Genomic DNA, 25,175 nt, shown 5'->3' on the forward strand with positions numbered 1-25,175 from the left:
GTAACCTTCAAGAGACTAATATATCAAATTGAGGGAGTACAAATTTACTATTCTTGACTGTTTTTTCGATGAGTGACCTGTAAGTTAAAAATTGCTCTACTGTTTGGCTGTTTTTATAATTAGTAAAAGTGACTCAAAAATACAGCAAATGTACACTTATTTTAATTTTACAAAATTGTACACTACTACTATCCAAGAGGATGATCTCACAGTTCATCCTTGTTAGTTGTTACCACCTTCGTCTCCAACAACACTACTTTTAACTTGTTTATCACTACACTACTTTCAACTTGATACCCAAAATTTTACCTGAGCATTTTGGTTTTTTCTCATGTTATGTATCTTGATTTAAGAAAGTAGATAGATGTGTTTTTTATAACTTAATTGGGCAATAAACCTGCCAGGCTAAGTACAACATAAATTCAAACCAAAAGTTGCAGATGCCGAAATAAAGAGAGCTAGATCGATGTAAAGTAGATTACAGATACAGAATCACAAAAGGACAGCGACAATCCATCAGATCAGTCTAATCACAACGGACCAAAAGCAGCACAATGGGCATGATAGGCATGAAGCAGGACGCCGTTTAAGAAAATGAGATAACTGAGATACGTAGAAAACAGGTTTTAAGTCGAACTACTATTCAACTCTGAAAAACATATAGGAAAGGAGTACCTAATGAAGAAAATAAGATAGGGGAGAAACTTAAGTAGGCTCTGAGCAACCAAGGAATAGAGATCAGAAATTTTAGCTTACATAAATGTGCTGGTAGCTTAGATTCTGAGAAGACAGTCTCTTTTTATACATTTAATACTCCGGAATGTAAGCCAAATTCGTGCAACCGGAGAGATTAAGATTTTTAAGAGATCTTAGCATACTTATACCATGTGGTAGCCTTCTCAAACTTCTGCAATTGGTTAGAACAAGTGAAGAAAGTCTTTCAAGAAATTCTATGGACTCGGGAATTTCAACCAACTTTGTACACCCAGAGAGATTCAGAATTTCAAGGGATCTCAACATAAATAAACCATGTGGTAGCTCTTTCAAACTTGTGCAATCTGTTAGTATAAGCGAAGTGAGGCCCTCAAGAAATTCAATGCACTCGGAAATTTCAGACAACTTCGTACACCCAGAGAGATTCAGAATTTGAAGGGATCTCAACATAAATAAACCATGTGGTAGCTCTTTCAAACTTGTGCAATCTGTTAGTATAAGCGAAGTGAGGCCCTCAAGAAATTCAATGCACTCGGAAATTTCAGACAACTTTGTCCACCCAGAGAGATTCAGAATTTGAAGGGATCTCAACATAAATAAACCACGTGGTAGCTCTTTCAAATTTTTGCAATCCGTTAGTATAAGCGAAGTGAGGCCCTCAAGAAATTCAATGCACTCGGAAATTTCAGACAACTTTGTACACCCAGAGAGATTCAGAATTTGAAGGGATCTCAACATAAATAAACCACGTGGTAGCTCTTTCAAATTTTTGCAATCCGTTAGTATAAGCGAAGTGAGGCCCTCAAGAAATTCAATGCACTCGGAAATTTCAGACAACTTTGTACACCCAGAGAGATTTAAATGTCGAAGGGATCTCAACATCCATAAACCCTGTGGTAGCTCTTTCAAACTTTTGCAATCTGTTAAAGTCAGTGAAGAGAGTCCCTCCAGAAATTCAATAGATTCAGGAATACCATCCAAATTCGTACAACCAGCTAGATGAAGATTCTGAAGAAATTGCAGCATATATATACTTTGTGGTAGCGTTTTCAAACTTCTACAATCTGTTATAATCAGTGAAGTGAGTCTGTTAAGAAATTCAATAGACTCGAGAATTGCAGCCAAATTTGTGCAACCCGGGATACTCAGATTTTGAAGTGATGTCAACACGCATAAACTCTCTGGTAACCTTGTCAAACTTATACAGTCAGCTATAGCCAGTGAAGAGAGTCTCTGAAGATATACAATAGACTCGGGAATTTCAACCAAATTTGTACAGCCAGAGAGATTCAGATTTTGAAGGGATTTCAACATACACAAACTTTCTGGTAGCTCTGTCAAACTTTTGCAATCTGCTAGAACTAGTGAAGAGAGTCTCTGAAGCAGATGAATTGACTCGGGAATTGCAGCCAAATCTGTACACCCGGAGAGATCCAATACCTGTAGATTCTCAAGAGCACCAATTTCATGTGGTAGTTCCCTCATATTAGCACAGCATCGCAAACAGAGTTTTTCAAGTCTTATCAATTGGCACACTGAAGGTGGTAATGTATTAATACTTGCATTTGACATATCTAGGACCCTAAGGGCTGGCATTCTCTTAAAGAATGAGGGAGGAATATAACTCAAATCCAGGTTTGGTTGCAGGATTATCTTTTCAATATCTGGGAAGCTTAAATTTTCTGGAACCTCAGGAATTTCAGAATTGCTTATGTGCATCACTTTGAGGTTCCTAACTGCTACAAATTTTGACTGCAGTAATTTTAATTGTGAAGCCTTTTCTAGCAGGCCATGTAAGTCTTTGATGTCAAACAGAGTACCGTCTTCTCCCAGAAAGTTTAGTTGTGCTTCCGTTCTGCATTACAAAATTCAAAGTTTTCTAATTTTGAAAAATACACAACCAATATGTCAGTATAACTAAAAGCTGAAAAGAAACCACATCTACACTGACAGAAATAATATGAAAGATCTTTGAGACACTCAGAGATCTCTAAGGTTGCAAAATACTTCGTCATCTTTGAACTTATTTGTGACCACGACCATGGAAGATTTGACACTCTGAGATGCTTTATCATTTCTGACTTACCTATGACATAAGTCTTGAGACAGCCTCATAATTTACAATTTGCAAGCCTGTTTTTTTTTTTTTTTTTTTATATATCGAGTATTGTCAAAGATTGGCAAAAACAAACAAACAACAAAATCAATAATAATGAATAATGCACTATTGTCATATCAGTCTGTTGCACATTTAAGAAAATAAATTACATATTATGGTGAACAAATTTTAGCAAGTCAGAAAACGCTAGGCAACAAAATTAATCGTAAGTGACATGGCAAACAGGTGAGCTACATCAGTACCACTTGAAAATTTGTTCTGGGATAAGAAGGGGAGCTAAAGCATTTTTCAAATTTTACTTATTATAACACAAAAGCTTTTTAAGGAAACATACTCATCAGCTTGGCTAGCAGTCCATAATGTGTTTATGGGATAAGGTGGTTTGTTGTAGACTTCCTTCAAATTTTGGGTGCCAGATTCCCGACCATCTGGATTGTCAGTAGTTGCTGTATGCAAGAGTACACAATTGCTTATTCCAAGCTTAACCCTTTTGACGATTTCTGGAATACGCTTTAGCTCCAACTCCAACCTGCAAAATGCAAATATTTGTTCATGCAAAATGTTGCTGAGAAACATTATCGTACAGAACACATTAAACACTTTATTTTATTTTACCACATGTTTTATTTTGCTATGAGAATCTTACTCGTCTTAGGAAAAACCTATGGCCCATGTTTGTTGAGGTAGCCGAAATCCTATAAAATATCCAATCAATGTTTTCTTACCAGGATTAATCGTAGGATTTAATTATAATCCTATAAATTCTAATACTATAAGGTTATAATTATTTGAAGAGAATATAATCCCCGGACAACTACATTATTTACTCCAAATTTACAAGATTATAATCTCATGAATTGTATTGCAATCACTTTTTTGATCCATACCATGGAAATGAACCAAAACAATGATTGAAATGTGAAACCTGGCCAGTATTTGTTTTGAGAGATTGCATATCGGATTGGACTATTATTCTTAATAAGGGCTAATCTCATATTCCTTTATGGTCTGTTTGGAAATCAGGAATTCATTTGAAATTTTGAATTTGAAGATTTAATTTGAAATCCAGACATTCAATTATTAGTATAAAACTGAGATTTTAAAAGCGTTAGGTATCAAATTGACCACTACATACTTAGCAAAGTTTCAAATTTGTCACCGATAAAATGGGGGTCTCAAATTGGCGACTTTTTTAGTGTATCATAAACTAACAAAATCTCAAATTTATCACCGAAAATCACTAATTTGGTGTGGAAAGTGACCAACTTGAGACACCAAATTTGTGAGTGATAAATTTGAAACTTTATTAATTAAATGATGACCATTTTGATACTCCCGCGTTTAAAATGACAACTCAAATCCTGTCATTTGAAATCAATCATTTGAAATTAAATACACCTTTCCAAACGCCTTTTTAATTGAGTTCATCATTCTTAACCTTTTTAGCACAACCATACATAAACAAAACTAGAATGGCTTATTTAATTACACGACACAAGATTATGTGAGTTACCCGCTCTGCAAATCTTGCAAAACATATCCACGAAGATCTGCAACTTCATTCAGGGCAGCTTTCCAACTTTGAGCCTTCTTCCTGTTGTTCCTCTTGCTCTTCATCTTCCGAAAAGCAGTGCCAAATTCACCCGTCTGCTTGCGCACATCTGCTGGATGGACATGGTAAAATATGGGAACAACCTGCTGCTTTGATCTCAGGATTTCAACAAGCTCATCCAGGCACCATCGCGAAGAAGCATAGTTTTCCGAGAGAACAACAACTATAATCTTCGACATCTCGATTGCCTGTACCAGGGGATTATCTTCTGCTGCTCTGAGCTCACTGTCATAAAAAAGTGTTCTGAGTCCATTTATGTTGAGGGCTTTGCTGAGATGATCAGCAAATATTTTGTCAGTCTCTAAATTTCTGAAACTCAAGAAAACATCATGGCCAGCTAAGCAAGATGCTTGCATCTCACTAGTTGAACTAGAGGAAGCCATATCAGATAATCAGGAAGTGAGCAATTGCTGGAGCCTTTTAGTATAGTTCAAAGGGCAAGCTCGCTGACCAGTTCATTTGCCCTCAACTCCACTTTTCTGTAAATAATGCATCAATTACTCGAGCATCTCCGATTTTAGAAACTCTAAAAAGTGAGTTAGGCGCATCAAAAAAATCATACCCAATCATACTCATTTTTATTATAAAAAAATCATATTCATGATTATATCTATATATGAAATCTGTAATATAAAATATTAATAACATATTATTTTTAGATTATAACAACTATTATAATCAATACTTTCTCTGTCGCATTTTAATTGTCACAATTCTATTTTCATTGGTCAAATTAACTAATTTTTGACCAAAAATTACAAATCACTGTTTCATTACTTTTAAATTGAAAATTACATCTTAAAATAGATTAAAAATTATTTCCGGTGATATATTTTTTTTATTTTTTCAATTGATAAAATATTAATAAATTTCAGTCAAACTTTAGTCAATTTGACCGACACAAACCCAAATGTGACAACTTAAAATGAGGTGGGAGAGTATAAGAGTTTGGCGAACCGGTTCCTTTTCCCTCGGTCCAATTTTCTGTAATAATGCATCAATTATTAAGTGAGAGAATTCAAATAATCATATGTATCAAACATATTTGATTTTCATTACTTATGTATTATATATGTATGTTATTCTTGTAACTCTTAGTTTTATTTCTAATATTAATTAGGATTCTCAATCTACAACAGAAATGTACATGAAAAAATAATCATATTTATATATTATTATTTTTTAAAAATATTTTTCGACGCACGGAACGATGAAAAAAACATGTATTTAAATTTAAATACTGAAAACTTATTTAAAATTTGGAGTTGCAGTAAAACATTATTGGTTCTAAAATTTCATTTTAAGGATTGATTCTCTCTTGAGCGCGATCTAATATGATAATTATTGAATCTTTGGACTATTCATACTTTTTTAATAATATTAAAATAATTAAAAAATATCAAAATAATTGATTTTAATTAGAAAATTCTCGTTACTATTCGTACGACGAAATTAATTAAAATTATTATATAAATTTTAATAAGAATTGATTATAAATTATTATATAAATCAACCAAAGTGTGGGTTTAAAAAGGGCAATAAACTCTATATAAAATCACTTCAATTATAATATGAAAAGTTGGTTTAAGAGTGTTCAACCCTTCAAAATCTAACTTAAAGATTGAGAGTTTTTTTGATTACTGAATGTATCTGGTTAAGGTTTATTAGTTAATAAGTGTTGTATGCATCTAAGAGCAAAAGTCTTCGCGTCGGTGTGAGCGAAGATATTACCGTTGATTGTTATGTTATCATCTGTGATGTACAGAGAAATCAACAATATGATCGGTAGCACACAAATATGTGTACCTAATGCTAGCACACTTAGGATGAATTCAATGTAAGCAATGATATAATTCCCTATTTGGGAATCTAGATTTCATTTGAAATTCTGAATTCGATCAAATAATTTGTTTAGGAACTTGGATTTGGATTTCATTTGAAATCCACATATTCAAATATTAGTATAAGTTTGATCATTTGAAATCCATCATTTGAAATGAAATCTTGTTTCCAAACGGCGTCTAAAGATATTCCTGCAGACTGAATTACATTTTCACATTGACAAGTTGCTTAAATGTTTATCTGGAACAGTTTCAAGTATATAAAATGCAATTAGCTATTAGTTGGCCTAGAAAGTTAAAATTTCTAATTTTAAAATTACAACTCCAAATAAGGCACTTGGTTCATATAGATATGCATGAAGGAGAAAGTATGAAGATGTTGGAAAGACTGACGGAGGCAGAGAATTCATTTCATTTGCAGAAATACCACCAAGACAAAGGAAAGGCTTTAACAATATCTATATGCTTTAATAGAATTTGCAATGTCAACATCAGATCTTTCCAAATTGACTAATGTTGTAATTTCTCCCGCTTAGATAACAAGGAACTTGACTGAGAACTCTCTTCACTCATTGTTCCTTGGTTCGACAGATAGAGGTAAAAAGTATTTTATTTTGTTATTTTTTCTGTTTTACGAGACATTGAAGATCTAACAGTCTGACGGAGTGACATATACCTCTAACTATTAGAAAGAAGAATAACCCTGGATCAGAGAATCAGTTTGTGCTTACATCAAATTATGATGGGATCCATTTAGGAATCTTGCCTATATGTTTTACTTGCATGATGTTATTAGACTTGATTAGTAACTGAATTTCTACATGACAGAATCATATTCATGATTCCTAGTTGAATTAAAAAACCACAACAAATTTCAGAACAACTTGAAGGAGACTTGGATCGGTTTACAGAAGCAGTCATGATGAACTACATCATCCTACAAGCCAATTCGGTATAGACCTTTGTACTATCAGAAGATTCTACAGCTGTTTTCTTTTACTGTACTATATGATCTTTATAGAATTCAGACACACATGCACACATATTAGAATATGCATCAAATTGCATTCGAATGTAAGTTGATTGCTTCCACATGCAAGTTTTAAGGATTGGAATCTGGTGTACTATCTACAGGTGTTTATAATTGGCATTGTATGCTTTTACAAGAGGTGAAGGGAATCTTTAAACCTTGGCGCCAACTCATCCAGCAAATCTCCATCTATGTCTAGTTCAGAAAAAGCGTAAGGTTGGCTGCTGCTGCTCCATTCTAAAGCATTCCACCAGTCACTCTCTCCTTGAATTTCGACCACCTCTTTACTGCACTCTCCTAAACAAGGAAGTCTTTTCAAATTTGGGCAATCATAAATTACGATGTTTTCTAGTTTTGGGCCAATGCTCAAGCCACTAGATATGCTCACCAACTCAGGCAAGTACACAAGTGATAAATTTTTCAATCCTGGGAGAGATAAGTCTGCATCTGTCAGAGTTTTGATTTTGGGGCAATCTTCAACTACCATCTCTTCCAAGTTCACAAGATCTCCTTGTATAACCTTGGGAAAAATGGTATGCAAGTTTGGGCACGTATGCAGAACCAGTACCTTTAAAGACTGCAAGAAACAATCAACATCCAGCCCTCTCCAGATTACCTCTAGATTCATTAGGTAATGAATGGCCAAGTACTGCAATGAATGAAAATTGTCTCCTTTTTTAGCTACCCCGTGGGAAAAGTCACTTTCATCAAAAACCGTTTGCATCTCATTGCAGTCCACCAACAAGCAGAATTTCAGCTTATGTAATTCGTCTAATTTGAAGATGGAGAGCTTTTGAATAGTCCAGTGACGATCGAGATACAAAGCATTGGCATGTTTTAGAGCTTCTGGAAACGCAGTTGTGTTGTCTTTGCCATTACTATATTTCAAGCATTTCTTTAACTTCAGGAACTCCTCTTCGAGGCCACATGGTAGACGTGTTATGAAACGCTGAGCTTCAGGACCAATGATGAAGGTGAAGTTTGATAAATTCTGGTAAATAGACAAGTCATCATTTTTCCACCTAAGTCCAAGGAGTTTCTGGAGAAGTACTGTAGTTGGCAAATACAACTTCAGAGTTTTCAGCTTTCTGAGGCTAGGCAAGTCTTCCATAGTATCTTCCACTGCAGCATAGCACCATATATCCTGTGGATCATAAGTGATGCTTAGCTCTTCCAACTGAGTAAGCTTTGCTAATTCTGTCCTGGGAATTATATCAATTATCCTCTTGCTTTTTCTGTAGCTCACAGCATCATACAGAGAAACCTTCAAACACCTTAACTTATTAAGCTCTCCAACTTCCTTTGGCAAACAAACAAGATTAATTCCTTCTAAATCTAATACCTTGAGATTCCCAAGTGCACCGATTTCATGGGGTAGCTCCATCAGAAGTTCACAATTTCGCAAAAGGAGTTCTCTCAGTTTGATCAATTTGGAAGCAGAGAGTGGCAAAGTTTTTATACTTGTGCTCGACATATCTAGAACCCTAAGGTTCCGCATTTGCACAAAGAATAAATTTGGGACATCAGATAGGCTAAAGCAACCAGAGAGATTCAGTTCATGAAGAGATATCAGCTTATTTTTACTTTCTGGCAGCTTTGCCAAAGTTGTACAACCTGTAAGATCCAAACTTTTGAGATTCTTAAGTGCACTGATTTCATGTGGTAGCTCTGTTAGAAGTTCACAATGTCGCAAAATGAGTTCTTCCAGTTTAAGCAATTTGGAAACAGACGGTGGCAGAGTTTTCACACCTGTGCTTGACATATCTAGGACTTTAAGAGCCGACATTCGCTCAAAGAATGAAGTTGGAACCTCAGATAGACTTGAACAACCACGGAGACTGAGTTTTTCAAGGTATCTCAGCTTATATGTACTTTCTGGCAGCTTTGTCAAACTTATACAATCCGTTAGGTCCAGTAAAGCGAGACTTTGAGGAAAACGAACAGACTCTAGAATTTCTGCCAAATTTGTACAGCCAGAGAGATAGAGATATTTAAGTGATCTCAGCTTACTTGTACTTTCTGGTAGCGTGACCAAACTTGTGAAATCTCTTAGATCCAGGAAAGAGAGACTCCGAGGAAAATTAATTGACTTGGAATTTTTGGACAAATTTGTACAACCAGAGAGAGAGAGAAAATTAAGGGATCTCAGCTTACTTATACTTTCTGGTAGTTTAGTCAATTTTTTACAATCTGTTAGATCCAGGAAACAGAGACTCTGGGGAAAAGCAATAGACTCCGGGAATTCATCCAAATTTGTACAACCAGATAGATTCAGAAATTGAAGGGATCTCAGCTTACTGATGCTTTCTGGTAGCTTTTGCAAACATTTACAATTTGTTAGGTCCACTGAAGAGAGACTCTGAGAAAATTCTATAGACTCGGGAACTTTAGCCAAATTTGTACAACCAAATAGATCCAATACCTTGAGATTTCCAAGTGCGCCGATTTCATGTGGTAGCTCCATCAGAAGCTCACAACGTCGCAAAATGAGTTCTTCTAATCCGATCAATTTGGAAACAGAAGGTGGCAAAAATTTTATACTTGTACTTGACATATCTAGGACTTTGAGGGTCGGCATTTGCACAAAGAACATATTTGGAACATCACATAAACCAGAGCAACCAGCGAGATTCAGATATTGAAGATATCTCAACTTACCAATACTTTTTGGTAGCTTTGTCAAACTTCTACAATTTAGTAGATTCAATGCAGACAGTCTCTCAGGCAATTGAAAAGACTCTGGAATTTCAGCCAAATTGGTACAATCATCAAGATTCAGATATTCAAGAGATCTCAGCCTACTTATGCTTTCTGGCAGCTTTCTTAGACTTTTACAACCTGTTAATTCCAGTGAAGAGATACTCTGTGGGAATTTAATAGAATCAGAAATCTCTGCCAACTTTGTGCATCCTGAGAGATAAAGAAAGTTTAAAAATCTCAGCTTAGTGATGCTTTTAGGAAGCCTTGTCAAACTTTTACAATTTCTTAGATCTAGAAAAGACAGTGTCTGCGGAAAATGAATAGACTGAGGAATTTCAACCAAATTTGTACAACCAGAGAGATTCAGATATTCAAGGGATTTCAGCTTCCTCGTACTTTCTGGTAGCTTTGTCAAACTTTTACAGTTTGTCAGATCCAATACCTTGAGACTCCCAAGTGCGCTGATTTCATGTGGCAGTTCCACCAGAAGTTCACAATTTCGCAATATTAGTTCTTCCAGTTTAATCAAATTGGAAACCGAAGGGGGCAGAGTTCTTATACTTGATCTTGACATATCTAGGACTTTAAGGACTGGCATTCTCTCAAAGAATGGCATGGGAGTATATATCAAGCCAAGGTTTGATCGCATGAACAACTTTTCAAGATCAGGGAAGCTTAAATTATCTGGAATATCAGTTTGTTTGGGATCTATATGCATGACTCTGAGGTCCTTTGCTGCCAAAACTTTCGAGTGGGGTATAACCTTTTCCTTTAGGCCATGTAACACTTTGATGTCAGACAGAGTACCTTCTCCTCCGGGAAAGTCTAGTTGCAGTTCCGTTCTACATCACAAAAATTTAGTCATAAACATCAGGACAATAAATAGTGAAAGATTTCTGTGTTACAGTTCATGTATCTGTCAAGTTATTCAAGTTGCAAAACAATGTTTACAAAAGATTCGACTGTATATATTGAAACACTTTCCTGATAAGATGTTGCAACTGGACATGTTCATCACAGGTTTTGGGCGGGGGAGGGGATGAGACTACAAGCTCATCATATAATTCATTGTTAAATTTTTTTGACAGTTTAGGCTTATATGCCTTCTAATACTTCTGGTGTCCCGGGACAATAGAAGATAAACTCACCACTTGGCTACCCAATCGCGCTCTATTTTTTAAAAATTTAATAAACTATATTAAACAACTAGAAAGGTCTAAAAGCAAAGGATACAATGAATTCAGGCGTCTCAGCAAACTCAACCAGTTCCATTCTAATATTATTGTTCAGTTTACTTTTTATTGCTTAATTTTGGACCTTTCTGGTTGCTCAAGTCTAAAAGCAATACGGTAAAAATTAATTACCTGCTTGCTAAAATGGGCAGAGTATTTCCAGGAAGGCATCCTATTGCAGCCAATGCATTTTTCCAAGTTTCTACCTCCCTCGAGTTCTTCATGTCCGTATGTTTACTGAAAGCGGCGCCAAATTCACCGGTTTGTTGGCGCACATCTGCTGGATCAACTTCATAAAATACCGGAAAGACCTTCTGCTTGGTTGTTCTCTTCTTTGATTCAAGGATCTGGACAAGCTCGTCCAGGCACCACGTAGAAGAAGCATAGTTTGTAGAAAGAACAACAATTATGATCTTTGACACCTCGATCGCGGGGGAAACTGATGAGGACATTTCTTCTCCACCTTGCAGCTCACTGTCGTAGAAAAATGTGGAGATTCCGTCTGAGTTGATGGCTGTGCAGAGAGGATCCACAAATGTTTTGCGAGTATCTGCACTTCTGAAACTCAAATACACATCATGCACAACTGAAAGTGAACCGTAAGTATTTATACTGGGAACAGGGGTGGCCATAGCGAGAAACTCCAGGCACCAGAGAGAGGAGATGGGAGAGATATCTTCCAAGGAGATAGTATGTGGACTTCCAATGAAGAATAGGTCTAATACCCACATGGAGAGAAAAAAAGTAGTTGCCTGTCCTTAATATTGATATTTTTTATAAATTAAATAAATACTATTGTGAAAAGTGTGAATAGAGGATAGGTATTAATTAGATTTGAGATTGATGTTGAATTCGGATTAAATTAAATAAAATACTAAATTTTATGTTCAATAAGTATTATGGATACTAACTGAGTAAACTTTGCTAATATTGTCCTGGGAATTATATTAACTCTTCTCTTGCTTTTTCTGTAGCTCACAGCATCATACAGTGAATCCTTCAAACACCTTAACTTATTAAGCTCTCCAACTTCCTTTGGCAAACAAGCAAGATAAGTTCCTTCTAAATCTAATACCTTGAGATTCCCAAGGGCACCAATTTCATGGGGTAGCTCCATCAGAAGTTCACAATTTCGCAAAAGGAGTTCTCTAAGTTTGATCAAATTGGAAACAGAAAGTGGCGAAGTTTTTATACTTGTGCTCGACAAATCTAGAACCCTAAGGTTTGGCATTTGCACAAAGAATAAATTTGGGACATCAAATAGGCTGAAGCAACCAGAGAGATTCAGTTCTTGAAGATATATCAGCTTATTTTTACTTTCTGGCAGCTTTGTCAAACTTTTACAATCTCTTATATACAGTGAAGAGAGTCTCTCAGGAAAATCAATCGACTCTGAGAAATTTCAGCCAGTTCTGTACAACTAGAGAGATATAGATATCTAAGGAATCGCAGCTTACTTATACTTTCTGGTAGCTTTTTCAAACTTTTGCAATTTCTTAGATACAGTGAACTAAGACTCTGACGGAGAAGAAGAATTATATAGACCATTTAAATGCAAATAAATAGCGATGCAAGAAGTGTGGATAAAAAAATGTTGGTGCCAATGTTCTGGCATTTATATTTTTGTAATAGACCATTACTTAAAAGAGCCATATAGAAATGAAAAATTAGAGTGTGACTGCAAGTTCTCCACACTAAGATTGGCATGCCAAAAAGGAGATGAGACATTCTATATTCAAATTTGTGGGAGTGATTGCTAGCTTAATATAATTTTAATTCTTCTAGTTGAGAACCAATACTACAAACCATATCTTTCAGAACTCATAAGACAATTATACAAGCATATAGCTTGACTGAAATGTCTGTCAAAATGAAAGTATGTCAATATCATCTCAATACGATAGTAAACACGGAAAGAATAAATCTTAACTTCTGTGCTTTGATACAGACGTATTCCAAATTTACATATAATAGGTATTCAATTATTCATTAATCATTCATGGCAGAACTACATTGTAATTGAGCATTGAAGTGCTTACAGCAGTTACATTATGCTTTATAACAATAAAATTCAAAGAATGTTGGCACAAGCCAGGTGAACACAAATGATAACTATGCATGCTCTCACAAATTATTTGTCCCGTATTAAGAGGTTGCATTTCATTTTTGAATAATTAAACCTCCAGATATGTGGGTGTATTTCAATACCGCCACTAAGCTTGCGCGAGGTTCTTGTCTTCGAGGCTGGCGTCGAGTCTTTCTTTCCTGTGAGCACGTAGCCTCTCCTTCAGTTTTTTACTCTCCTCAAAATTGGCCTTTCGCTTCAATGCTTTCTGCAAATGAATTTATGTGAGTTTTGTGATAACACTGGAATCAAATGAAAATCACATAATAAAGAGATCTTACTTCCTCTCGAAAACATCGATCAAGCTTTATCTTGAGATCAGTGCATTCACCAAAGAATTTTCCGAGGGGATGGTCTACGTGACACTTTTGGAACTGCTCAATGATCTATATATAGAATCAACCAATAATATCACAACTTAAAAGCACTAAATATTACTATTTTGTAAAACGATGCATGGTGATATGCGCATTAGAACTGTAGTGAGAACCATCACGAAGTTAAACGACAATACCAGGTATCTTTAACATTAAGATAGGTAACTTTGAATATAACAATGGACAAAATTACAGAATGTAATGGTCCAACCAAATCTGAAGATCCAAAAGTAGGTCTCGAATAAAAATCAATATGCATCGATAACCTACTTCAACATGTCTGTTTAATGTAGGAATTCCAAATTTGTGAATGTCAAAAACTATATATAGAGTACTCTAGTTAAAGAAGTTAATCTGTTGTGTGGAACTAAAAAATAACTTGCATCAGCATAAGATTTTTTAAAACAGTTCAAAATTACTTTAAAAAGTAAAAACAAGTCGGGCATGATTAAAAGTACACAAGTTTCTTCCATTCCAATAATTCACAACATATCTATAGTTTAGAATGGATTTTACGCTATGGCTCGCAAGTTAAAAAGAAGCAAACATGTCCAGTAATACACTTACAAACGTCGATGGCATTTAAGAAACCATTTCATGCCTGCTAATTCATCATAACGCAACAACCAAAAAGACAAAAATAGTAATAGAAAAAAGAAACTTACTTCAGCACACATTGGGTGTCTGTGCAAAGTTAACGGAGGATGCATCCTGTAAACCCTTGTTAAAAACTGCAACAAGTAAGACGTCCAAAATTTCAAACAATGAACAAAACAAAGTACAAAAATATACAACTTCATACCTAAACTGATAAACCAAAATACGAAAACATCAATATCTCTATAATTTCTTTCCCCTTGTGAAAATAACAAAAATTCACCACGTACAATCCTAAACTGTACCAATTTCTCGAAATCATCACACACACTTTCATAATTTATCAAATTTATTACGAATCAACTTAAATTCTACTAACACATCAGAATCATATCATTTAGCCTCTGATTTCAAAAACCCACCAATTTAATCGAGGCCATGGATTCCCTGCTGAATCTGCGGCTATGTAATGGCGTCGTAAATTCATGTAAGTGTGTTTTTACTAATATTTGTGGAGTTTTCTATCAAAGTTGATCGAGTGAAATTGTATCAAGTAATGCTCTTGGCCTGCAGGAAGTGCTCAGCCAGATCAATGCACGACCAATCTACTAAAAAACTTATACCTAATATGCTTTCAGAACCTCAGCTAATCCACCACATATGTAATTATACACCAATGCACTGAGGAAGAGAGCAAGCATTTAAGAAAGATAAATGCATTTGAAAATGTACTACTCACGAACAAAATTAGACTACTCGCAATACAATTATATCATAATTACTAAATCCCCACATTCAAATTAAGGTACAGAGGGAAGCAAAAGTTACCATTATCAGAGAAAAACATCTTGAACAATTAACTGTAAGAAGAGGCCTGCATTTATATTAGTAATGGTTCATTTGCAATTGGTCTCTTTTTTTTATATCAAGTTGAAGTTTTATGTGCAGGTAATTATAGAAAAGGCTGAAAAAGTTCAGATCACTTGCGCAAAGACCTTGGCTAATTCTTTTTCTTATTACTCCCATGACGGTTTATTACAGAATTATGTTCTTCTCTTCCAACCACCCATCAATTATAATAGGTATTTTACTGGATCATCATCTATATTACACTCTGATATTTCAGTATAAAATCACTACTTCCTCGCATTAGTGATTGATGCTTAATCATTCACCACCCTTTCTTAAACATATGCCTTAATTACACTTACTAGTCTATGCTTACTTATCCGAGCAAAGCCTAACCTTCTGATTTCTTTGCTGCGAAAACAAACTATAGAGATGGCAGGTGCAAACAAACCGCAAGCGAAACTAAAAAAGCACCAGAACTACTACCTTAAAAGTGAAATGCATCAAAATTCGAAGCAATTTCAGATTACACACAACAAACATAACAAAGTTAGAAAATAACAATTACCTTGGTCACAACCAATTCCTTCCCCGAACAAACGAAGCCTATAGACTGATGTCGAGTTTCTCAACCCAAATCGGAGGCAGGAAGCTGATTGTATGTATAGATGTATGTATATGCCCTAGTCACCAGCTAAATCGATTCACCGGACACGGGGATGACTAGGGGTGAACACGGGTTGGGTCGGTCGGGTTGGAGGTAAAAAATGACCCAACCCAATTTAATCGGTTTATAAAAAATTTAACCCAATCATCTAAAAATATATGGCTAACCCAACCCTACAATTTATAGTTCGGGTTGGTTTGGGTCGGTTTGGGTTGGGTTGAAATATGATCCGTAGTCTATTATTATTCAGTTGCTAAAATAATTTTCAGGTATCTGCAGTTGGTTAGTCGAAGAATGCATCACCATATACAACTGGGACTAACACCTGATAGTGATCACTGATATAAAACTATATGAAAAATTGAAGATGAAAAAAATTAAAAGGCCAGGCAGTTTGCTCAGATACAAGTTGAACACTGAAGCATGAGAGACTAAGAATTTTAGTCATATACTTACTGATGGTTACCAAAATAAAATTTTGAGGCACACTAGGACTAGGAGTGTAAAATGTGAACTCACACAAATACGAATACACATGCTATTATAAACCAATTCAAGTTAAATTCTGACAAAACTGCAATGCTATTATATAAGTACAAGTTGAATATTTTACTTAATTGGCTTTTAATTATTATCGGGTTGGGTCGGGTTGGTTTAGGGTTAAAATTTGCCAAACTCTAACCCAACCCAATTTAATCGGGTTTTTTAAAATTCGAACCATTCAAGTTTCGGTTTTGATTGGGTCGGTTTAATCGGCCTAAAATAAGGTTGGTTTGGTTCGGTTTGAGCGGTTTGATCGGGTTATGTTCACCCCTAGGGATGACACATATTTACAATAGTCTAATGTGTAGCCCCAATTTAATCCACTACTCGGCTACTCCTTTCCAAAAATAAAACTTCCTCCTGTCCTCATTATTTTTAAATAAAAACCTTTTTTAAATTTACTTCAAAAAAATACCTTTTTTTATATAACTTGACATGTTTTTCTAACTTTTTATCAAATATACTACTTTTTAGGATCTTATTTGCAAAAATACCATCTTCCTAAATTAATTGCATATTTACTAAACTAAGTTTCTAAATTGCAAAAATACCACCCCCTCCCCCCTGCAACTAAATGCAACCTCATATGCAACTGAATGCCTGATTTCAAGTTCCACTTTTCAAATGTCATTTTCGACCTCATCCTTGGAATCCATATATATATATATATATATATATATATATATATATATATATATATATATATATATATATATATATATATATATATATATTCTGAAAATCTGGTCGAAAATGACATTTGGAGACTGGAACTTGAAATCAGACATTTAGTTGCATTTGGTTGCATTCAGTTGATTCTATTTTGATCTAATGGCCCCGCCAGGGGCACCCATACATCAGTTGTAATTTACAGTTTTCAGTTGCATTTAGTTGCTTATGAGATTGCATATTCAGTTGAATATTGCCCCTGCGGGGCCTGCAACCCAAATCCACCCCAATATCACCCCACCCTAAAAAATTCAGTTGCTTATAAGGTTGCATTCAGTTGATTCTATTTTGATCTAATGACCCCGCCAGGGGCACCCATACATCAATGGTAACTTACAGTTTTCAGTTGCATATGAGATTGCATTCAACCATATGCAACTGAATGCAACCTCATATGCAACTGCAACTCCTGATTTCAAGTTCCAGTTCTCAAATGTCATTTTCGACCTCATCCTTGAAATCCATATATATATCAAAAAATATTATTTTTTCTAACTTTTGTTGCGATTTTACCATATTCTTAAAAAAATTGCAAAAATACTAACTTTTTAAAAAAATATTTGCAAAAATGCGATCTGCAACTAGATGCAATTTTTGTTAATTAGCCCCACAGTGGTTGCAAATATGATTGCATCTAGTTGCAAGTATGGTTGCCTGTAGTTGCAACGAGTTGCATAATTGCAAAAATAATTTTAAACTTGAGTATTTATGGAAAAACTCTTATTTTAAAATCTTATAAAATATAGTGATCATTTGATTGATAATAACAGTGTTGTAAAAAACGGAAATCGGACTTAATCGGTAAAGTCATCGAACAAGGATTAATCGGAAATTAATTGAATTGATCGGATATTAATCGGTGATTAATCGGAGATTTAATCAGTTCGGCGAGTTACGGAACAAAGATTAATCGGTGACTAATCATGATTAATCACCGACTTTTACAACAGAGGATAATAATGAAATTTTTTTAAAGTAATTTATAAAATTATATTTTATGAGAATTTTAAAATAGGTATACATCCGTGTTTACCATTTCAAGTGAGGAAGAATGTGTATGAAGGCATTCATTGCAATTGTTGTGCTTTAGTTCTAAAGGTCTAAAATTTTACACATAAAAATATGAACTTGCACATACTCCACTTTAATAGATATGTTAGTATAAGTTATAGTACCTCACAAGTAAAACCAACTGTCAGTCTGTAATTACAAAAATGTCAAGCACAGAGTATCAGCAACAAGGCATCTACAACTCTTTAAGAAAGAGAGGTATCATTCCATATGTGAAGCACTAAATCCTTGTGGTTTAAATGTTAATCACTGCTTTCTACAACAAAATCTTGGTATGGTTCTATGGTGTATCACCTGTAATCAAGATTCCTTTTATAAGAAGCAATTTCTCTCGTGCCTGATGAGGGTACAGGATGCTCTTTAATCCGAGACAGAAGCATTGAAACTTGGTCAGTTGCAATATTAAGACGATCTTTTGACTTGGCAGATTCTGTGATAAGAGTTGACACCATATTCTGTAATAACTGCACTCGTTCAGCATGATCGCTTGAACTAGTATGGAGGAGCTTGGCAGATGGAGTGCTAATTCTACGCCATCGGAGAGGAAGGTACCTCTCTGGGATTTGAAAGCAATTTCCAGTAGAGAGAACTCGCAGGGCATGCCGACAAAGTATTCCGGAAAACTCAAACTGATGGCAACTGCAACTAATTATTCCTTCCTGTGGAGACCAATAAACACTCCGTCCTCCTTCAAGCTTTGTGTGGTGCCTAACAAGAAAAACTTCATCCATCTGAAATGATGCATAATGGGCAGCCAAGACAAGTTGTTCTTGAAGCTTAGAGAATGCAAAAGGGGTCAATATTATGGCCGCATGCGATTCCATAGGAGCCCCAGTTTTCAGGCATATGTTTTGGATATTCTGTTGCATTGTTTGTTGTTCTCCTGCTTGATCTTTAAAATCCACAGCAGTGGCAACCTTTTACAAAAACTATGTTAGTTGCATCAAGTAATAACTCTAAATAACATGTTTTAAATTAGATTATTTAAAGAGGTAGTTGCATTTTGCCCCTTATGAATGTGTAGCATAACTTTAAAAAATGCAAATCGCATCCCATAATTCACCCGCACAGTCATTTAGCACCCCTTCCGTTAATTTTTTTATTAAATATGTTTTTCCCATTAAATATTGAGGCGCAAAATGGGAATTTCAGCAATTTATTTTTAAAAAAATTCAGAATTTTAAAGATCATATTGATAATTGCAATTTTTATAATAATTCTATTTCTGAAACTTGCTCCCCCCACAGATTTTAACCTGTGATTTCTATTCTTTTTCCACTCTAGAACTTCTATTCAATTACTAAGATGCCTAAAAGTAATTACTATTTAATGACTTTGCCTATTTTTGTCTATAACCAGTCATTGTCGAGACACAGGGAAGACTATATGAATATCTCCATGGAAAGCAGTAAATAAGAAGTCAAGGAATATTCAAACATATAAAGAATAAGAAAATAGAAAATAAAAATAGAAAATAAAAATAGAAAGAACATACTTGCTCCACAAAATGTGAAAGCCTTGTTTGTGCACTGAGAAACCGTTGGATGAAAGCATTAATAGACTTCGCGTGTCCAGCAGTGGTCATTCCAGCAAAGAAATAGCTTCTTAAGTATGGCAATGCCCAATGTGATCTTAATGCGAACAAACTTGCTATATGCCTGTTAGTATGAAGTCCAAAGGAAGCGACCATGTCCCTCCACCCAAGTTCAAATTCCTCGATTGACTCCATATTAAATAATCGATAAAACTCAACCTTCCACTCATTGTAGCGTTCTCCCAGGACAGCATTAAACCAAGACGGGAACTTGGCCACAATTAACCAAATGCAAAGGGCATGCTTGGTGGTAGGCATCTCAATTGATATTGCTTCTTTCAGACACATATTTTGATCGGTTAATATTGTCTGTGGAGCCTTACCATTCATGAAACCAGCGAATGCCTTTGACACATGTAATGAAATAGAAAGTTAACGTCACAAGTAAATCAGATTACACCTTTATATGCATATAATATATTCAAACATAAATGTTTCTCATGTAACTACCCATATATGGAACGTAAAGATGCTCACTTGAACCAAGTACAAGGAATATGAAAGAAGCAACAATAAACAAAAAATAATTGATTAAAAATTATGTTAAATGTTCAGAAGGCCATTACTATACAGAAATCTAGCAAATAAAATGGCATACAAATTCTTTTAGTATATCTCAGGACAGCGAAGTAATACGTTATAGCTACTTTCACCCAGAACTATTTATTCATTTAAATTATATAATGCCTAGAACTAACAACAAAATGCATGCCAAAGCTAAGAACAAGAACATGCACATTACAAAAGGCAACTAATTGCTAGATGTTGCAACAGCTACATTTAATGATTTGTAACGAATTGGTTATTAGATTGAACTAATAATTCCACCCGCAAATAACTGAATGACTATTAGCATTATTCACCATAAATTCTGAATCTGTTTCATTATTTGCTCTCTCTTACAAGTTTAAAAAGAAAGCAGAGTTGAATAGTTTGGACAGTTATGATTGTTTCATGATTTACCTTCAGAGCCCAGGAGAATGATCTCAAGTTTTCCTCTCTTAGAAGAACACAACCAAAGAAGCAAGGCATACCATAGTTATTCATTCCAACCCATATTCCAAGGGGCATGTCAAATGCAGTTAAGCGGCGGGTTGTATCAAATACAATTGCATCACCGAACACCTCATATGACCTGATTGAAGAGGCATATGACCAGGCAATATTCTCCAGCCTATTGTTTAAATCAAGTGTATACTGAAACTGAAAATTTGGATCTTTATCCTTAATGTTTCTGCACATTTTCAGTAGATCTATGCTCTCGTCCTCTGGATCTACTTTCCTAAATGACTGGAGCAGATTTCGAACATCCTTCTCTGTGAAGGGCAGATATCCAGGTTCCACGCATTTCTCTAGCTCCATGAGCCTCATCATCTGTTGCACTGAAATTCCAGTTTTCGCAAACATAAGAATCCTGCTCTTATCTGTATCTGAGATGGTTCGATATGCAGGAAGAAAACGAACTTGGTTCGCTTCTAGAAGTTCATGATTATGATTGTTTCCAAATCCAGTGACTCGCCATTCTGCTGCTCCCATTTCAGTTGTCTTGCTTATCCGCATATATGCTTGGCAATTGCATCGTGAGGACTTGCGATTTCGTTGAGGCTTATTTTCAGTTAGGGCTTTGACGGGAGTATTGCCTGCACGGTGGCAAACAAAGTATCGTCTCGTTAGCCCTTTGCCTACTCCATCTTTACCTTCTGTGCGATGACGGCGAATAGAAAATCCGTTTCTTTTGGCAAATTCACTGTAGAAGTCATAGGCAGCATCGTGAGTGGTAAATCTTTGCCCAATATAAGGAATTGCATCATTTGTTTCCAAGGAGAATCTTGATTCATCTGGTGATTCCTCAGTGCTGCTTGTATCATCCAATGACAGAGACCTTTGCTCAGAGTGATCATCATAAACGACCATAATATTTTCAGTCTCTTCAGACATCATAGCCCCCTCAAATCCTACTTCTGGTCAAACACAAACCATACGATAACCTGCCACATAAAACAAATAACAAGATTTTATTTTTAAAGTTAATTATCATGGGGAAATGCAGTACATCCAATCTTGTGACAATTTAATAATAATGCTAGCAGTTGGCATACTGGCCACCTAGATTATTTTAAATATTTTTTGTCAGGAAATTGTTTTAAAGATTGAATCAGACTAACTAGGAAATCTCAATGTCAGTCCAGTAGGTACAAGTATAATAACATGACTACGGAGCATCCCTGTATTAATAAAGAGGAGCAAGAGAACCTAAATGTAAAGAGTACTATGATTTGATTTACAATTGCAAAACAATTTCAACATTTGTGGTGATGTTCAGCCTAATAATCCAATTTAGTACAAGTAACTTTACCCATCTATGTGAGAAAAATCATACATAATTTTGTGGTGCAGCCTGCTGATACTTGATAGATATGGAAATGTAAAGTTTCTCCATTTTAATTTATCCCATCATTGAACAATAAATAACGCAAAAAAAGATCTTAAACAATATAAAATAGTTAAACTATTACATATAGCAGCACCAGCACAACTTTTTCTTTTCTAGTATTAAGAGCAGATCTGTAAAGTTGCCAACTAGCAAAATATTAACATTTCATTGTTCTTCAATTGTTTAATTATCTGTCAAGCAATGATCAAGGATACTTTAGTCATGTAAAAAGCACAAGAGTGGCTTTGTAGACCTAATCAGATGTATACATATCACAGAGAATGTTGATCCTGTGTATGTTCTATTCAAAATCATAATAAGACCCTCAAATACTACCAAAAGAGCTCTTGCCTTCACTCCTTTCACGTAAGGTTGATGGTTTAAACCTCGTCTAGGCATATATTGACTGAGTGTGCTACCAAATAATGATGTCTAATGCTTTGTTAAAGGAGGTACCATTTAATTTTTTCAACAAGTCATTCTTTTGTCCTAAACTACATTCCCAAAAAAGTTTGTTATAAGAAGAAACAAAATATTATAATTATTCATTGGATAATTGTAAACTCCCAAACTTAATACCTCAGGACAAACATAAGCCTAAGTTGCCCAAACACACTATGTGTGCTAATTGGAGCTTTTGGACAAGATACTAAATTTTTATATTTATATTTCTAAAGAAAGACGTTTTAGCTATAATCAAGTAGTCCTATCTTACTATACGACCTGAAGCTCTTCATTAAATGGTAAATTAGATATCGGATAGAGCCTCATTGAGGCTTATTTTAATGTTGTAATATATACAAATTAAAGCAATCACACAGAAAATATTATCTCGAGCTCATCAGTCACTTAAAAATGAACCAAATAAAGAAAATAACTTATAATCTCACTTGCCAAACCAGTCAAAGAAAGATATTTGGCACAAGATCGTGATTTTTCCCAATTTGCCTCTAATTTCATGTATAATTTCATTACTATAATATACTAAACATCAAATTCACTTATAAGTTAAAGATATCTGACTTGTATGTACATATTAAGATAACATATACCAAATGTTTTACAGCAAGGGTGCTACATCTCTTGTAGATTTTTGTAATTCAGAAGGCAATAAACTAGCTCCGAGCTAGTAGTGAGGTATATATATCTATTAAAAAAGTATACATAAAGAAAGACATTTTATTTCTACCTAAGGATTAAGGATTTATTATAAACGACTCAAACTAAAGCTCTCCACTAAAATTCATCCTTACATTAGATATTGCTTCACTAAAGTTTAATATATGCCAAAATACCTAATAACCACAAAAAATACTAACTTGAGCATAAAATCTAAGAAACCGATATCACCCGGAATCTATATCTTAGTCACCTACCACATTAACAATAAAGATTCAGCTCAAAAAGCCACAACCCGTATACACTAAATGCATAACCCCATCAACTAAAAAACCTACCACAATATGATCAAGAATCTTTCAAATTTGCTTCAAATTCCATGTACATTTTAACCAAAATACCATTCTAAACACCAAAATCAATACTTTCTCATATTAGAACATCACTAAATACTTAAAAAACAAAACTCAAACCTTAATTGAAATATACAAACATATATACACATAATCTTGATAAGCTAGACTGAAATTAACATGATGAAATGATGGGGGCAAAAAAGGGCTAATGAGAACTTACAAGAATAATTAAACAGTAGGCTGCAAATTTGAAAAGTAGCTGTAGAGATTGTTGAATTAAATAGGGGGCAAGAGAAAGGAAAGGAGACAAGAAATTCAATTGATTTGGGGGGAGAACCCTAATTTGCGCAGGGGATGTGATGGGGGCCTGGCTCTTTATAACGTGCGCATATGCTTATCCGACGCCTGCTATGACTTTGATCGACCACGAAAACACCCGTTCAGTTTGTCTTATGAAATTATGAATATATAAAATACTCCTTCTGTACCAACGTATATGTCGTTTTCCTTTAAAAAAAATAATAAATGTCATTTCGACTTTTTTCACGTAAAATTGAGGTGAAAAAAAAACATAAATTTGATTATAAACTAATAAATTTATTAATTAATAAAACAAAATTTATTCGTAAGTAATGCTAGGTTCCTTAAATTTTGTTCAAATATATTTTCTAAATGACATGGCTGAAAAATAATTAATTTTAATTAAGTGGTTTAAGTGCATATAGGAAATACGCTTATTATAATTGCGAGTGAACCCAAACAAATATTGTCACAGTTGATTTTAAAGAATTTTTTCATTCATGAAATCCAGTTGTATTCAATTCGGATTTTAGAAATGTATTAAAATCTTGAATTATTCAATTACGATTTTATATGATGTTACAAAATCTGGTCGTATTCAATCAAGATTATAAATTTTGCTTAAAAATCCGATAAAATTCAATTGAGATTATCTAAAATTTATAAAAATCTGATCGTATTTAAATACTGATGGATTTTTTTGGACTTCATAAAATGATGGATTTTGTAAGTTTGAACCAAAGACATATGAAGCCATCTTTGTTGGTTACACAAATTCAGCTTATAGAGTTTTTGTGATTGATACTCTGTCCGTGAAAGTAAGTGTCAATGTAACATTTATGCCACCTGAGGCTGCAACAAGTGATGACAACAATGATGATAATGATCCAGACAATGGTGGAGAAAATGATGGAAATGCTGGTGATTCCACTAGTGCCAGTGGTGGATCATCAAGTCAACCTAGCAACAACTCAGGGGAAAATGCTGGATCAACTAGTCATACACTTCATTTTACTGACAATATTGTTGAATCATCAAGGTCACATCTTCCAAGGGAAAGGATCTGGAGCAGAGATCATCCCTTTGAACTAATCATTGGTTACCCTGATGCTGGTGTAAAGACTAGAAGTGCTACATCTAATGAATGTTTATTTTCTGGTTTTCTA

The 25,175-nt window shown here is 34.7% G+C and overlaps 4 protein-coding genes across 4 annotated transcripts; all 4 read right to left on the reverse strand.

Annotated features, from left to right (window-relative positions):
- Nucleotides 1–347: 347 nt before the first annotated feature.
- Nucleotides 348–4,952, reverse strand: LOC108217855 (disease resistance protein RPV1). Its single transcript, XM_017391091.2, has 3 exons — nt 4,347–4,952; nt 3,168–3,362; nt 348–2,569 (listed from the first exon to the last, which is right to left on the reverse strand). The coding sequence occupies exons 1-3, from the start codon at nt 4,826–4,828 to the stop codon at nt 808–810; spliced, it is 2,439 nt and encodes an 812-aa protein (XP_017246580.2). The 5' UTR covers nt 4,829–4,952; the 3' UTR covers nt 348–807.
- A 2,377-nt stretch (nt 4,953–7,329) lies between these two features.
- On the reverse strand, nt 7,330–11,970 carry LOC108209001 (LRR receptor-like serine/threonine-protein kinase GSO1). Its single transcript, XM_017379678.1, has 2 exons — nt 11,381–11,970; nt 7,330–10,858 (listed from the first exon to the last, which is right to left on the reverse strand). The coding sequence occupies exons 1-2, from the start codon at nt 11,878–11,880 to the stop codon at nt 7,447–7,449; spliced, it is 3,912 nt and encodes a 1,303-aa protein (XP_017235167.1). The 5' UTR covers nt 11,881–11,970; the 3' UTR covers nt 7,330–7,446.
- A 1,238-nt stretch (nt 11,971–13,208) lies between these two features.
- Nucleotides 13,209–15,968, reverse strand: LOC108211488 (uncharacterized). The gene is made up of 4 exons (XM_017383099.2): nt 15,765–15,968; nt 14,416–14,481; nt 13,655–13,759; nt 13,209–13,581 (listed from the first exon to the last, which is right to left on the reverse strand). Exons 2-4 carry the CDS (start codon nt 14,458–14,460, stop codon nt 13,462–13,464), a joined length of 270 nt encoding a protein of 89 aa, XP_017238588.1. The 5' UTR covers nt 14,461–14,481; nt 15,765–15,968; the 3' UTR covers nt 13,209–13,461.
- Nucleotides 15,969–18,220: 2,252 nt separating this feature from the next.
- On the reverse strand, nt 18,221–24,150 carry LOC108227045 (protein FAR1-RELATED SEQUENCE 11). The gene is made up of 4 exons (XM_017402078.2): nt 23,930–24,150; nt 20,764–21,788; nt 19,702–20,145; nt 18,221–19,123 (listed from the first exon to the last, which is right to left on the reverse strand). Exons 2-4 carry the CDS (start codon nt 21,739–21,741, stop codon nt 18,497–18,499), a joined length of 2,049 nt encoding a protein of 682 aa, XP_017257567.1. The 5' UTR covers nt 21,742–21,788; nt 23,930–24,150; the 3' UTR covers nt 18,221–18,496.
- Between the last annotated feature and the right edge of the window lie 1,025 nt (nt 24,151–25,175).

Source organism: Daucus carota, chromosome 1 (assembly GCF_001625215.2).
Source record: "Daucus carota subsp. sativus chromosome 1, DH1 v3.0, whole genome shotgun sequence".
NCBI lineage: Eukaryota > Viridiplantae > Streptophyta > Magnoliopsida > Apiales > Apiaceae > Daucus > Daucus carota.